The 15638-nt window shown below is 40.8% G+C and overlaps 1 protein-coding gene across 2 annotated transcripts in view; it reads left to right on the forward strand.

The window, feature by feature from the left end:
* Positions 1 to 15638, forward strand: part of GRIN2B (glutamate ionotropic receptor NMDA type subunit 2B) — a 423927-nt gene that overhangs the window by 288126 nt on the left and 120163 nt on the right. For both annotated transcript variants that reach the window (XM_045073121.1, XM_013057879.2), the window contains one exon: positions 10899 to 11013. In XM_045073121.1, the coding sequence (XP_044929056.1) occupies positions 10899 to 11013 (115 nt within the window). The remainder of the gene's footprint in view (positions 1 to 10898; positions 11014 to 15638) is intronic.

Consider the following 15638-nt stretch of genomic DNA (forward strand, 5'->3'; position numbering starts at 1 on the left):
GTGCTCAATAAATAGTAGCATTGTTAGAGGTTGGTTTTTTTTTTAATTGAATTTAATTGAATGACCAGAACAGAAAATACAACTTCCAAGCAATTTCACTTATAGGCTAGACAGCCATCAGATTCATTTACCTTGGGGAGAAAAAAGTCTGAGAAAGGGACAGTCTCAATCAGTCTATTTTGCATATAATGGTGAACTACAGCTGACATTTTAACTGATCTGACTGGTTCTGAGAATGCAACTAATATGAGTGGTCAGCACAGTCTTTTCTTCATTCATGTTGTAAAGATGAAATTCTTTACTTTCTGTGCCGGAATTTGAACACTATGAGGACTAGTGGTCTCATTGCTAAAAGACAGAGGAACTTAGCTTGGACTTGGCTGTGTTAAGTCTGACCTGATATCAGAACATTAAGTTAGAATGGTCCAGTCAACTGAAGGTCGGGAAGGAGATGGGACCTCTGATGGAGATTTTGGATGCCTTGATATAGAGGGGATTTGCTGATGTGATGGCTATGAATGAGTTTCAGAGGGAGAGAGCAGAGGTGAAAAACAGTCTTGGGGTGCACCCAAGTTCAGGAGTTTCAAGTGAAAATGGACAGAAAAGGAGAGAGAACTAGTCTAAGAAGTATAAGGAGAGTCAAGAACTTACTTTGTTTTAAACAACAAATAAACATGGAAAAGGAGAGTTGCTGAAAATTTGGGAGTGTCAACCATTAAAAACTGTATAGTGTCAAGAATGATGTGAAGCAAAGCCCACTGATTTTATTTTTGTTGACCTTGCTTGGATTATTGATGACCTTGCAAGAATGGTTCCAGTAGAATGATAGAGGCAAAAGCCAAGATAGCAGGGGTTAGGGAGTGAGGTCTGGTGGGAAAAAAGGGACAGCAGGTTTCAATTACTTTTTTTAAAACAGTTGGAAGTAAAAAGAGGTAGAAAATGGAATTACTTTTCAGAGGTTGGAAAATAAATCACTTTGTGACCTGCCCTGGTCATCAAAGAGTTAATGGTATAAATGCACAGTAATTTCAGAAGCGTTAAAGAGCATGTTTCCATGGAAACATCAACCTACAGAGGGAGAGAAAGAGCTAGGATCCCCTGACAAAGAAGGAACAGCAGAGTTCTAGCCCCCACACAGTACAGCAGGGAGAAATGATTACATGTTTCTTTTAGCTTCCCTGTGAAGGATGCATTTGGGGTTCATGGTGCTGTCCTTTTGAGGACAAGAAACAGGGAAACAGAGTTCATTTTAAATAAACTCTTGCCCTTACCTTGCTTCAAATTCTGACTCAAGGGTCAAGCTCGTTTTAGAATATTGGAAAAGATCAATGGGTGTCTTTAAGTAACTAGCTAAAACTAAATAAACAAGTAATTCTGATCTTCCCCTGACCTCTCTGTCCTTACCTGATCTAGAAACAGTGCCAAAAAGTATTGTGATTTAGAACAACACTTGAAAACACTCTAGAAACATAGGCTGGGTTTTTGGCCAGTAGCCTTGGACCAGCACCTTTGCGTTGGGGTTTCCATCTTGGTATATTCTCCTTAATTATATATGCATTTCATCTCACAGTTTTTAAGTCTATGAAATCCTTTTCATTACTGCCCGGTATACATTTCCTGCATCTTTGAATTCAACCGTACTTTCAGGGATAAGTCTTCCCACTCAGCTGTAGTCCCAGAAAGCCATTCTTCCAGACAGTGCTACAGGAGCAACATAAACAAAGTTGCTAACCAACTTTCCTGATGGTTCACTTTCTCCACCCCCATTTTAGATTGAACTTTGCATCTCTTTTGTCCCCCTGGTCTTTCCCTGGACCCTAGACTCAAAAACTCACTTTATTTTCTATGTGAAAGGGGTAGATGCGGCTCCCAATTCGGTTTTCTGAAAATAGAAATAAGTTTTTGAATGTGTCAGCAGCCTCCACTACTGTTTCCATATCACATCTGTAACATGATGTGATTATGAAGTGCCTGTCTCCCCTAAAGACATAATCATCACCCAGGCATCTTGACTACTTTGTCTGTTTGAAACTGTTGCCTGACCCTGGAATATCCTCACTCTTTTGACCCTCTTTCTCTCCCATTCAATACAGTTGATTCTAGAAATCTCCATTTTAAGACATATGCCAATCATTATAGGGATACTAAATTACAACTCCTTTGTCCATGGGTGACAGCTCCTCATAACTTCCACTCCCAATTCTCGTAACTGAAGCCATCTCGCTAATTCATTTGTTCAACATTTTGCTACCCTTCAGTAGAGCTGCTGGAGAGAGTTGTGAAATTAAGCCTATGGTAGCTACAGAGGGAGTAGGAACTGTGTATATGGCGGTACATATATATATATATGTAAACCTCAGTGTTGTGATTGGGTATATCTGTATACCCAATGTGTAGATTTTGTTGACCACCTCAAATGTAAGAGAGAATAGAGAAGGACCCCAGAACAGAGAAGAACAAATGGAGGAAATAGAGAAAGATCAAAAAGGAGGAGAAAAATCCCCCTTGTTCTTTTCCCTTGATATCATTCCCAGGTCACTCTGGATTCTTGACCAAGAGTTTCTTGGGTGTGTATGCCCAAGTTTTCTTACAATAAGTCTTGAAAGTTCACAAGAAGGAAAAACTCCCAGTCAAAATTGAATGTCCTAGAGAAATCTTTGCCAGTCATTGTTTGACTGGTCTTGGCATAGCCCCTGAGTAGCGATGCCAGCTCATGAGCTAAAATGGATGTCAGAAAGGCAAGCCTTCACCTTAAAATTATTAGTAAACATAAAGAAGAACATCAGTGTACTCAGGGATCAGCCAGCCTTTGACCTTTCTTGGTGTTTTCTCTGGGAAGGTCCCACCACTTAGCTTTGATAACCTGTAGGTCTATATTCCAACAGATTGAGCACCTAATCTGTGGAAGAGGAAAGGGATTTTTTGTTCAGTGTTTTTTGTTTTTTTTTTTAAATGAAAGTGAGTTTAATCGATATGTATCATGGCAGTATGAATTCAAAAGGAAAAAAATTCCAGTGGCAATAACATCATCCGTAAGTTCTTAACTCCTTCCCACTGGGGAGTTTTACTTTTCCTACCATCTCTAGTAACTCTGGATTTTCTGTAGCAGTGTAGCACATCTCACCCCCAACAGAGGTGACTAAAGGCTGTGGGCATGAGGACAAGAAAGAATTCCCTCTCCATTATTATTGAGTTTTATCCACAGTTCCCTAAATGAGAAACAGCTTTACTGTTCAGCACACTTCACTGACATCACAAGGATAATTCACTGTATTGTACACTTGAAACTAATAGTATACTGTGTATATTAGCTATACTGGAATTTAAATAAAAACTTAAAAAATATAATGTAAACCTCAGTGTTGTGATTGGGTATATCTGTATTCCCTATTAGGTATCCAATCTAAGCATTAAATGAAGTAGAGTAGCAATAAAAGTTTTTATTGTTTTTTGTTTTTAAAAGGTGACCTCATTAGTTCCCTAAGGAATACACAAGCAAGAGTGGGCCTCTTACAAGGGAATGTTAAAAAGTATTACACAGCATTCAAAGCAGGGCTCTGGGAGGTCAGGATGGGGGTCATTTTGAGGTGTCATTTATTCTAGCCTAAAACTATGAGGATATGAACTCACCTTTTGCCTTTCTCAGGAAGTGAACTTTATATTGAAGTATGATTAAGTAATTCCCCACTACACAAAACCTCACAGGGGTTACCAATCCTAGTTCAAAGACAAACATTCCCGAGCCTTCAGGGTTTGGGATATTGTGGGAATGAGAGGAAGTATCCTGGATTGGTAGTATAATAGAAAAGCAGTGATCCAGGAATTGGGAGCTCAGACTCTAGATTTAATGTGCCAAAGAGAAGCAGCATTTCCCCAGGCTTCAGGGTATTTGGTTCTAACTAGGAAAAGTTAGACTGATCCAAAAGTCTCTGCAAAATAGCATTCTCAGAAGCCAAGCAACCTTAAAAAAAAAAAAAAAAAGATAATCATCACAGAAGAAGCTAACACATAAGGTTCACTAGGTGATAGGTGCAGGTCTAAGTCTTATATGTGTATTGAATTACTTAATCCTCACAGCTATCCTATGAGGTAGGTACTATTTCTATGCACATTTTTTATGGTGAAGAAATGGGGAGAGAAATTAAATGATTTGTGAGATCATACAACTTCAGAACTGGCAGGTCAGGAACTTGTGCAGAGCTCATCTGACTCCAGTGTCCTTGCTCTTACACACCACATTGCAAGCTCTGGTGGTGGTGGTGGTGGTGGTGGTGGGGTGTGTGTGCGTTTATTACATATTACATTCCTTTCCTCTTTGCTTAACCTCTTCTGTTCTCTTATTCGCTTTCTATTCCTCACTACTAAGCACTGTCCAGGCTTTGTCATTCATTTAGGTGTAGTCTATTTTATGAATGAGGACCAGTTCCTGGGTTTGATCCAGAGGGACCCATCAGTCAGTCCAGAGGAGAACTGTCCCCTGGCTACAGCCTGTCACATTGACCCCACTCAGCGAAAGGGTGCTGCAGGTGGGCAGGAGTGAGGTCATTCCAGCTCGTGGCCAAGCCATCTCCCAATGCCCACTGATTGAACATCTTTCTAGAGGAAAGTTAATGTTCTCTGGCCTCTTACGTTCAAGCTGGGATTGTTGCGCAACTTCCAACAGTGCTCTTCTATTTTCTTTCAGTTCACATAAAAATAATTCATGATATTCAGTCATGAAGCAGAATTTATTTTTTTCTCTCTTAGACCTAAGGGCCTGAGAAGCCTTTTCATTTGCAGTAGATGGCGAGTTGATGCTTCACCATTTATCCCTTGCACAAATGCAGCTCAACCCAGACTGCTCAGGGCCCAAAGCATAGTCCTCATCACCAGCAGGCAGGAGGAAGTATATTAAATTTATATCAGTCAGTCCTCAAGATACTTTACTATCTCATTAATTTAACACCATGGATTTAGAATTTAAATAACTAAATAAGGACTAGCCTAAACTTGAAACTTTTATGAGTTGTGAAGAATGGTTTGCAAAATAAATTAATGATATAAACACCATTTCATAGCAAACGTTTAATTTACTGGAAGACAAACTACTTTTAATCTTTTTTTGAGTAATTATAAATTAATATTACAATGTGCTCTTTAAATTAGTTTTCCCTGAGGTTCTCTATTAAGTATCATTATACAGAAATAAGGGAAAAGAACTGCATTCAACAGCTTAGGAAACTGGTATTTCTAAGTCTTTTGTTTAACAGCATGGTTTAATATTTTTGTATATGACATTATAGGTTGAAGGAAACCTTTAAAACTTCTTGAAATCCTTTTTCCTTGAAAAGAAAACCATGGTTGGCATGAATAAAATAATTCATTTTCAATATTCTTGAAAATATTGCCACGCAGTATAAGAACCAGGGGGTCCAAGATTTGAACAGAGGTTGTGACTGCAACATCCTTGCTCTAAAATACCACATTACGCAGCTTGGGTGATGGTGGTGGTGGAGGGTGTGGGGCAGGGTACACAGTGCAGTCCTTTCCTCTTCAGTTATTTTTTTGTTCCCCCTTATGTCTTTTCTACCAGCATTTTGGGGCATTGCCCAGATCATCATTTGCATGTAGGATGTCTTACCAATGAGTTACCTCTTCTGGGTTTAATCCCACAGGAGCCCACTGGGCAGTGGACACTCATCCCTAGCCATGGGCTGCCATGTTGACAGCATTCTATTGGATGGTTCATTGTAGATTCCCTTTGATAAGCATGAATTTCTAACTTGGGCAAGTCAGAAATTTCTACTTTGTTTATCAAACTGTAACACCAGCTGTCTAATTGTTACACATCTCTGCCTCTTTCCCCCAATACTGGTGTCTAAGTAGGTAAGCTTTTAAGTGTTTTCAAGTCCATGGTTTCTAATCCTGTGAGGAATTGTTTCTGCTATTTCGAGAAAAAAAATGTGTATATGAAGTAGTGCTAAGTGACATAGTAAAATGGTTAAGAGAGATAAGAGAAAGACTGAAAGATGTGTGGTTTTGTTATCCGACTAATGGAATGTCATAATGTAACAACCACAGAGGAACTAGAGAGCACATCAGAGGAACATCCCTGTGCTCCCCTCATCAGGTGTGTCTGGTGGTACGAACCAGCCCATTTTATGGATGAGGGACTTGAAGGCCTTAGCAGGTGAGTTACACACCAAAGACTCAGTTATTTACAGAGTTATGAAATTTTGGAGTTAGAAATTGCAAACAAGGGGTCAAGGATTCTGGTCTCCTGTCTGGAATTGTTTTTCCTTTATTCCTTTGCTCTTAACATCTAGAGGATAGAAACTGAGAGTAGGAAAAAAAGCCACTGTTTCTGAGATGTGGCAGTGTGAGCGGGATGTGTGCTGGACCCAGGGTGGGGATACCTGCATCCCATTTCCAGCCCTGTCATCTGATCTTGGTAAAAGCCATGAATCCTCTGGACTTCATCTGCTTCATCTAGCAATGAAAGGATTGGATGAAGTGAGAGACTTATCTTTCTTATTACCGTGTTAACAGATACTAATTAAGAAATCCAGTGCCTTGTAAAAATCTGGAGGGCAGAATGAGTATTGCAGTGCCAAGGCTGTTGGTTCTCTGGGAAGATTCTGGCAGAGCTCTTTGGGATGCCTCCCCCACAGGACATACTGCTAAATCATTGCTTTAGGTACCACTGTGGTGCAGTGGATGAGCTCTGAGTGGCATGGTCAAAGTCAAAGAGGCGCAAGGGCTTTCTTACCTCAGCTTGACCTCATTAAACCCACTGGACTATGACTTTGGCCATGTAAAGCAAATGTATTGGCTCGGAGCCCATCGGGGTTCTGAGGCTCTTTCTGAACGAGGAGTCAAGCAAGAAATGAGATGCATTTTATCTTATGCAGTCTGTACTGGGGATCTGCGGGGTCCAGGGCATGACACATGACATGAGAATGCTAAAATGCACATCTGGGGCTTGCAAAACTGCTTTCACTTCCCTTGGTGGTAATCATGAAAAGAAGGCCAAACTGGAAACCAGAAGACTTAAACTCTAGGCCTGAATAGGCAGGTCACCTTGGAAAAGAGGGTAGCATCTTGGAGCCTGTTGGCCCCTTTCTAAACTGCGAGTTCTCGATGGATAGCTTCTAAATTTTCTTCTGATTCTAACAATTTGGGATTCTGTGTAATATTAGAACTTGATGAGACACAGTAAGGTTTCTTATGGGTCTATCTACATCCTAGAGACTAATTAAACGATATATGTATATTTATATACCAAGCCTTGCTGGGGCTTCCAGGAGTCTCGAGTCTTCTAGGAAAAGCTTCTGAATTTGGCTGCCACTTGAGCTAGGCTTTCTGACTGTACACTTGAGGACGGCATGTTTAGAGAAAAACAGAAGAACTGTGGCATCTCCTAATTATAGTTTAATCTTTTATACGTGGAAGCTTTGAGGTTTTAATTAATGTTCAGAATTGGCAAAGTGCATCCAGATCCAGGGGTAGTTGGATATTTTCAGGCCTGTGGAAAGTTAAATTGGCTACTACGACCATTTGACCTAGTTTATCCCCCTACGTGGAATGCAGTCTCCACTCCTCCAGTGTATTCCATTGGTAATTGGGTCTTGTTAAAATGTAGTTATCATACTTTTACTCGGTGAGGTCCAAAATGAGGCAGGTTTCTTACTTTAGATATTCAAATCATGCTAATATATTCTTTTTCTGAATTTTTCCTCTTATATAATCTTTTATTTGTATCCTATTTTCTGTGGTCTTCCTATCAATTATTTCATTTCATGAGCACTTCAAGCTTACTTGAGAAGCTGGAGGGTAGAGTGGTGTTTCCATTTTAAAGAGGAAAAACCGAGGTTCAAGCACTGAAATCCCACACCTAGAAGTGACCACAGTCCCAGTTATCTTTTTTCACAGTTCTGTTAGTAGTGAATGGATTGCCTTGTTCTGCTATTCAAAGGGCATCCTTGTTCAGGGCAGGTGAATATTTGCAAGGTCCTCACTGCTAGCTAAATGTTGGCTCATCAGAGAGAATTACTCAAAAAAAAAAAAAAAAACCACAATGTGAATGAGTAATCTATATTCTGCTGAAGGATATGAGTGGTTAAAGTGTACTTTGGAAAAGAATATTTTGTTTGTTGTCATAAAATTTATCAATATTTGGTAAGTGTAAACTGTGTGAGAAGGTCCTAGATAGAATAAAATGATCCTGTAGAGTTGGAAGAGAAAGGACATCCCAGAAAGAGTTTAAAAGAAAAATCAGAAAGGAGTAACTAGAAAAATTTAACTATAGAGCAACTACCTTGCCCATAAGTATGGTTTATTTTCTGAAAGTTTGAATTTTAAAACTTGTACACCCGATTCGATGCTGTCCTCTTCAGAGAAGTCATTGTGAGATGCCATTCTTGCCACTTATTACTTAAATTATATTTGGAACTTCTCTTATAATTGCTTTTGAAATAGACACTTAAAAAATCACATATCTTAATTCAGGTAAAGTCAGAATTATTCTGAACCATGTCCAGTAAAAAGGAAGGTACTTAAGCCAGGTGACTTATTTCTCTCTCTTTCCTTCCTCTCTTCCCTTTCCTTCCTTTCTCCTCCTCCCCTTCCTAAAAAAAAAAAAAAAAAAAAAAAAAAAAAGAAGAGAGAGAGAGAGAAAACTAAAATTTGTTTGCGTGTCTCATTAACCTTCTCTGTGAAGAGTTCCAGAAATTATTCGAAGCAATGCAGTATTATTGTAATAAGAACATACTTTCCAAGTTAATTACATTGGGTGCTTAAATTCTGGTTTGTTAATTTAAAATATTTTGTTTTGTGTCTTTGTAATTCTTTCTTGGAACAAATTATATATGGCTTTGCCTGGAGTGTTGAGACTGTAAACTACAGGAGACCTGAGTATAATTTTCCAGCTGGTGATGGGCTTGAGCAAGCGGCGTGGAGCTAAGAGATGAGGGGCAGTGCAGGGAATGGGGAAGGTGCCACATGGAACATTGAGTTGAATTAGGAGTGCTACCCTTTTACCAATGGGAGGTGTCCAGAAAGAGCAGCCAGGGGATAAGAGGAGGGGACTTGAAGTCATGGCATGTGATAACTACACTAAGGAACAGGAAACATTAAACCTGACGTGGCATATGACTGTTGGGGTGGGGTGGTGAAGAGATCATGGGACTGGGAATGTGGCTTAACATGTTATCTCTGTTCCCAGTTAGCTGTGGGACAATGGGAAAATTTAATTTGACTTCTCTGTGCTTTGGTTTACCTATCAAGGCAAAATTCTAGAACTAAATGAGCTTAAGTTTTCTTCAAAGATTAAAATTTATACGTTAGCCATGATAAATGTCTTTGAATACTTGAAGAGCTTTCCTGTGGAAGAAGGATTAGACTAAGACTGTATAATATCTAAGGAGAGGGCCAGGATCTAGGGGTTCCAGGGGAGCAAATTTCAACTTGAAGTAAAAACAAAACCAAAAACCTTTGCCCATCAGTGAGATAGCTACATTGAGGTGGAAGGTGCCGTGATAGCAAGAAGAACTAAGAGAGCCAATCTTACGCTGTAGAGGGAAAGCATAAACTGTAACAAGTGGTGAACTAGTTGATCATGAAAGTCTCTTTTAGTTCTGAGTATCTCTCTTCTTTTGTGGTCCTCGGTGCTCTTGATTGCATTTGTGAAGACCGTAAGACCAGAGAATGACAGGCTGAAGCCCAGGTGGCTCTAGAAGTAAGAAGGTGTTCCATGAGGGTTTGGCTCATGCTCTCTAGTCATCTTTAAAATTGCCTGAAGGATATGCATCTTAGTATCCTTGTTGCTTAACCAAAGGTTACCTGGATGAATGAAGAATCTCACAATTTCACTGAATAAGAAGACTTAGAAGGGGAACATTTCGGCTGCCTTCTGATGCATTCTTCTTCCCTTCAGTGTGTTAGGAACTGTTGTCATGAAAAATCTGAAGCCCCTTGGAAACCTTGCAGAGACATGTCGCATAGCGGCATCAGGCCCAAGGCTCTAGAGTAGCATGTCATGTGAAAACTGGGCTAATCATTATTGACTCCTTGGGCCCTTATGGTAAAGGGACATTAATTACCATCCCCACAGTTGCACTAATGTGGTTGTAATGAGCACGCCTGTGGGAATCCCTAGCGAGGGAACCCTTCCTCAGGTCAGAGCAGTCAACAGGGGAATGGTGTGAGCTGTAGGTGCAGGTGTGAGGAGGAAGACCGTTTCATTGGTCTGACTCTAGTTACTTCCGGAGTTCCTGGTCATTTATGTGCCTGTGCCTGGAATACTTTCTAAAATACCTCCCCTCCTTCCCCACAAACCCATGGGATTTTCTGTTCACTCTACACAAATGCAATAGCTCTGGCTTCCCGATACATCTTGTGCAACCAGTGCAACCCTGACTGCTGCACTCATCACACAGCTCTTAGAAATATGGGCTGGGCTGCATCTTAATAAGCGTTCAAAAGTGTGTGCATATTTCTGGGAGGCAGAGAGACCTAGTGCTCAATATGACACCTTTCTTAGCAGAACATTGTCTTGGTACATTCCCACTTTCTTTTCTTCTACAACCTTCACCCTTTAATGGAGTCCTTCTAGAAGTGAATAATTGTTAACGCTTAAGGAGGGTTGACTATGGACCAGGCCTTGTGGTAAGTTATCTCATTCAAGCCTTACAGACCTAATCAAGTAGGTTTCTTTTTATCTTTTCCTATTATTCCTATTATTTGAAAGCTTGGAATTCTGTGCAAACCAAATGGGAGCTGGAGGGATACCAGTTTTCTCGGTAATATTTGTATATCTATGTGTCTGTCTCCATTTACCTTTCTCTCTGTCTTCCTAACTATCTTGTTGTTGGCTTACCTTCTTCATACCAGTAACCTTTTCTTTTATTCTGTCTTTACAGGTATCTGATCAATGTCACCTTTGAGGGAAGAAATCTGTCCTTCAGTGAAGACGGCTACCAGATGCACCCGAAACTGGTGATAATCCTTCTGAACAAGGAGAGGAAGTGGGAGAGGGTAGGACATATCTTTTGGCAATTCTCGAGCAAAGTAGATGGGATAGGGCTATAAGATTTTGCAACACATTCAGGGAAAACCAAACCAAACCTTGATTTTGGTTTCTGAGCTGGGAAGTAAGAGGGCAGTATTTTGAAGAACATAGGAGAAGCTGTTTCTCAAACTTGCATCTTTATTTTCTTGCTCCTTTGGTTAATCAAGAGACTATTTTCTTTATGCATTACCATTTTTATTGGTTATGGTACTGTCTGAATCATGACTTTGTCCTAATGGAAGAGAGTATACGTGTATAATATAACATAATTTGGTGAAGAAGTCAAATCAGTGATACGATTCAGAAATTGTATCCTACATAGTATCCTGGGGAAGTTGATGAAACCTAATTTGTAAGCACGCAGGTTTGAATTTACTGTGATTGCAGGTTTGCCGTGCTAGGCTTTTTTCAGGACCTCTCTCACTGCCAGCTGATCCCAGTGTCTGAAACTCTACCAATTGGAAATTAATTTCTGTGGGTGCTGGACTACTGGTGCTGGACTACTTAGGCTCAATTTCTAGCTCCTCTACTCACAAACTTGTCTACTTAAGACCTTGGACAAATCTCTTAACTACTCTGCCTCAAGTTTCCTCATCTATAAAATGGGATTAAAGAACAATAGTACCAGGATGCCTGGTTGGCTCAGTTGGTTAAGTGGCTGCCTTCGGCTCAGGTCAGGATCCCAGGGTGCTGGGATCGAGTCCCACGTCTGGCTTCTTGCTCAGTGGGGAGCCTGCTTCTCTCTCTGCCTCTGCATGCTGCTCTGCCTGCTTGTGTGCTCTCTCTTTCTCTCTCTTCCAAATAAATAAATAAAAATAAAAAATCTTAAAAAAAACCCAATAGTACCAAGATCACAGCATTGTTATGAGGATTAAATATATTAATATACATAAACGACTTAGGTGGCTGGCACATAGTATGTACTTAATAGGTATTTGCTTTTATTGTTATCCCTGATTCCTACTTAAATATAGAAGTTCCTGAGAGTAACGTCAGCCTTGGTGTTTCTTTTGTATGTTCTTCAGGTCATTTGTTCTTTGAGGTGCTCTGCTGAGAAATGGTTCTATGGATAAATAAGGTTGGGGATGCCACCCTCTGCTTTCTCATTCTGGGAGCTTCCTAGAACATGTCAACTTTAGAAAGTTCAGAGGAGTCCTATAAATAGCAAAGAACCATCTTTAATTTTACTTAAATCTGGTATTTCCCGAATTTGTTTTACTCTGAGACCCTTTTGTTCATGAAATTCCTGTTCTGTAAAACATGCTGTGATACACTGATTTAAGACAATTTCTATAGACTCTGTGGATCAGTTGGCTGAAACAAACGTCAGGATGTCAGCATGGTTCTGACTGGAATGGGGACCAGACTATATATTTCTAGAAGGAATAGCCAGGAAAAGAGACCAGGGATAAATTTCTTGAAATTCACCATCTCGAGAGAGCCCTGGACAGGTAGTTGTGTGAATGCTCGCCTGGGAAACAGCACGTGTGGCTCACGTAGTGGAAACCCGGGGCCTTATTCTTCAAGTTGAAAGAACTCCATCTATCCTGTAGTTCCTTACCTCAGGGCACAGCTACAAGGCGGAGAACATCTCTTGCATTCTTGATTAACGTTGCACTCCCTCTGCTGAGTTATCATTTGTTCAGAAGTGCTTTCCCCTGGGCTCCTGCTCTTCACCCAATCAAGCCGCTTTCACTGCTGCTATAGAGACATAGTAATTTAAGAAGTATTCTGGGACCTCATGTAAAACACGTACTTCTGTGTGTCTCCAGGAGAAGGGTTATTACTAACTGAGGCTTCATACGTGGATCAGAGATGTCCAGCTGGGGTAGCTTTGATGCAGTAGACTCATGATGCCTGCCTCAAGTATGGGGCATCTCACACCTGTCCTTCCTTAAAGAGACACCACTTCCTGTCACTCATGCTGACTCCTCTAGGCTAGAATCTGAGGCCTGTGACCAGCCCCCACTTTCCAAAACTAGACACACCTCCCTGGGATATGGATCCCTTCCCTTCTTAACAATTCTACCTTTACAGTAGCTCTTGAATTTATTCCTCCTTATATGAGCCAGGAGCCATGAGATAATTTTTTAAATGGGCCACCCTGTCCGTGATGCCTACCTTTATCCATTCAGATAAGTCCCAGACATGGCTACTAGAATGAGTTTCCTAAGGCACAACTCTGATTACATTCTTTCTCTGCCCAAAACTTGCTTGGAGTTTCTGTGGTTTACGCATCAGGCCCAGGCTTTCTCCTTGCATTTAGGACTCTGATCTACCTTTCAAGGTCTATCTTCTCTCCCTTGCTATTTCTTGTCTCACCATCAAGCTACACTGGGCTCTCTCTGTACATCTTGCTTCCTACAGTGTGGCATGACGTTTCCTTTTTCTGGAATGGGTGGTCCAATTATATAAATCATAACCATCCTTTGAAACCCAATTAAAATATTATTGTCTTCTCTGATCTTTGACCGAGATACAATCTCTCACATTCTCTTGTCCCCTGTAGCTTTTGTTTCTACCTCTGTTGTAGCACTGTCAGATCTGTTGGTGTGAGAGTTGCATGTATGTGTGCTTCCAAATGGCAGAGGCTGTGTCTTTATATCGCTTTGTCCTCCCAGCAACTAGACAAGCGTATTGCATAGAGCAATTCAGTAAGTATGTGTCAGATGAATGAGAACCATTGCATAATACAAGAGTCTAAAATCTATCATTAAGAATCCAAGTTTATGCTATTGCCCTTGATGCAATACCTCTTTTTTGAGACAGAGGAGAGATAAAATCTTTATGTATATTGAGTTTTCATAGATCATACTTTAAATGTAGTAGGGGAGCTTGTTATTTAAAGAAAGTCTGTGGTTAATCTTTTTACAAGGCTTTTTGGGAGGCAGTGCGATCAGAGAAAATTTTCATGCTGACTTGGTTAAATTAGGAAACATTGTTAAAGAGAGGGGGGTCTTTACTGTTTATTGAGTTCACAGAGCCAGGAGGCTCCCCAGTATGGAACCCCTTGTTAGGGCTCACTTGTGGGCAGGAAGGGTGGCAGGAACCAAGCACAGACCTAGAACATGTCTGAGATATGCTGAAATTGTGCCCTGGGAAGTATACATGGGAAGTTTTTTTTCCCCATTATCCTGGCCCCCAGGATGCTCTGTATTCTCAGGATTTCTGATGCCATTCTAGAAGGTTCCATGTGGTCAGGGAAGATTTAGTGGCTGTGGACTCCATAGAGGTAGACACAGGGCAAAGAGTCTTCAGTGAGGAGATGGACCCTGGGAAGATAAATGGAGAAGGAATCTAGATTTGTGGAGGAAATGAGGGCTAAAAGACAGGACCCACAGCTTCTGGTCATGCCCCTAACTAGCTAGGTGACCTGCTCTTTTCACCTTTCTGGATCTTTATTTTCTCACATCTAAACCCATGGCATGAGATTAAGAAGACTTCTAGAGTCCTCTCTGGCTCTAGCTTCCGGGATTGCAAATTCCACATTGCAAATAAGTAAGGGCTTGGAATGGAGTTGGGGTGTGAGCTGAAGCATATGAAAGGAACCTGAGTTTGTTTCTAAGAACAGTAGCTCCCAGGAATATTTGTCATTCTTGTCATAAATACCATCTCCTAAGAAGGCCTTCCTTGATGACTCGAGCTAATGTTGCCACCTAGTCAGAACAGCTGATTTTAATTTTCTTCAGTGTATTTTCTACTTGATGTTTTGCCTATTTGCCTGATTGCTTATTGCTCATCTCTTCACACCAGGACAGATGCTTCCTGGAAGCAAGGACCTTGTTCACCTCTGTAATCCTAACACTTATGAAGAGCGCCTGGCCCACAGTGACCACTCAAAGGATTACTGTTAAATAAGTGAAGAACCCATATGCTTAGGGGTGTTAGTTCACTTCTGCCTGAAAGTCTCCCAAGTAGACAGACTGGTTTACTGAAGAGCATGGGAGAGCAGGGGCAGGCCCCTCGGTGGGTGTGAGCAGCACAGCTTTGGGGTACAGCGTGGGGGGCCATTTTAGCGAGGCCCAACTTCCCAGGGGTGGCAAGCCTCAGCAGCTTTCAACAAGAAGCCTCGGGCTGAGGAAGACGCCCTCAGATGCTGATGTAAACCATGTGATGGGCCATCGCTATATTCTTTCAGGCTTTAAAAAGGAGTCTCGTGACCGTTGTCTTATAAATCTGGCTCCTTCTGAAAGACTTGAAGTCCAGGCAACATAATCTGGGACTGAGCATGGTTCTGGAAATCAGAAAGAGCCAAGATGAAACTAAAGAGGTACTACACATTGGCTAATGGAATTTAAATGATTAAAAAAAAAAAAAAAAAAAGCTGAGTTGAATGTCCCCTGTTGCCATTTATCAGCTGCATAATAAACCAGGCGACCAAACCACCTGACTCTACTTCCCTTTTGTAAAATAGGGTTTTACACTATTATAAAGATCAAAGGAGATTTTATAGTAAAACACCAGTTAATAGTGACTGCAACATTGGCAGTATTCAACAGATGTCGGTCGGTGCTCTCCTTCTTCACTGAGGTAACATTGCGCTCAGTTCTAAATCAGATGGTACAGAAGGGGATCCAGTAAAAAGAACATC

The sequence above is a fragment of the Mustela putorius genome, unplaced genomic scaffold, assembly GCF_011764305.1.
Source record: "Mustela putorius furo isolate JIRA1106 unplaced genomic scaffold, ASM1176430v1.1 tig00537227_pilon_pilon_pilon, whole genome shotgun sequence".
NCBI classification, from domain to species: domain Eukaryota; kingdom Metazoa; phylum Chordata; class Mammalia; order Carnivora; family Mustelidae; genus Mustela; species Mustela putorius.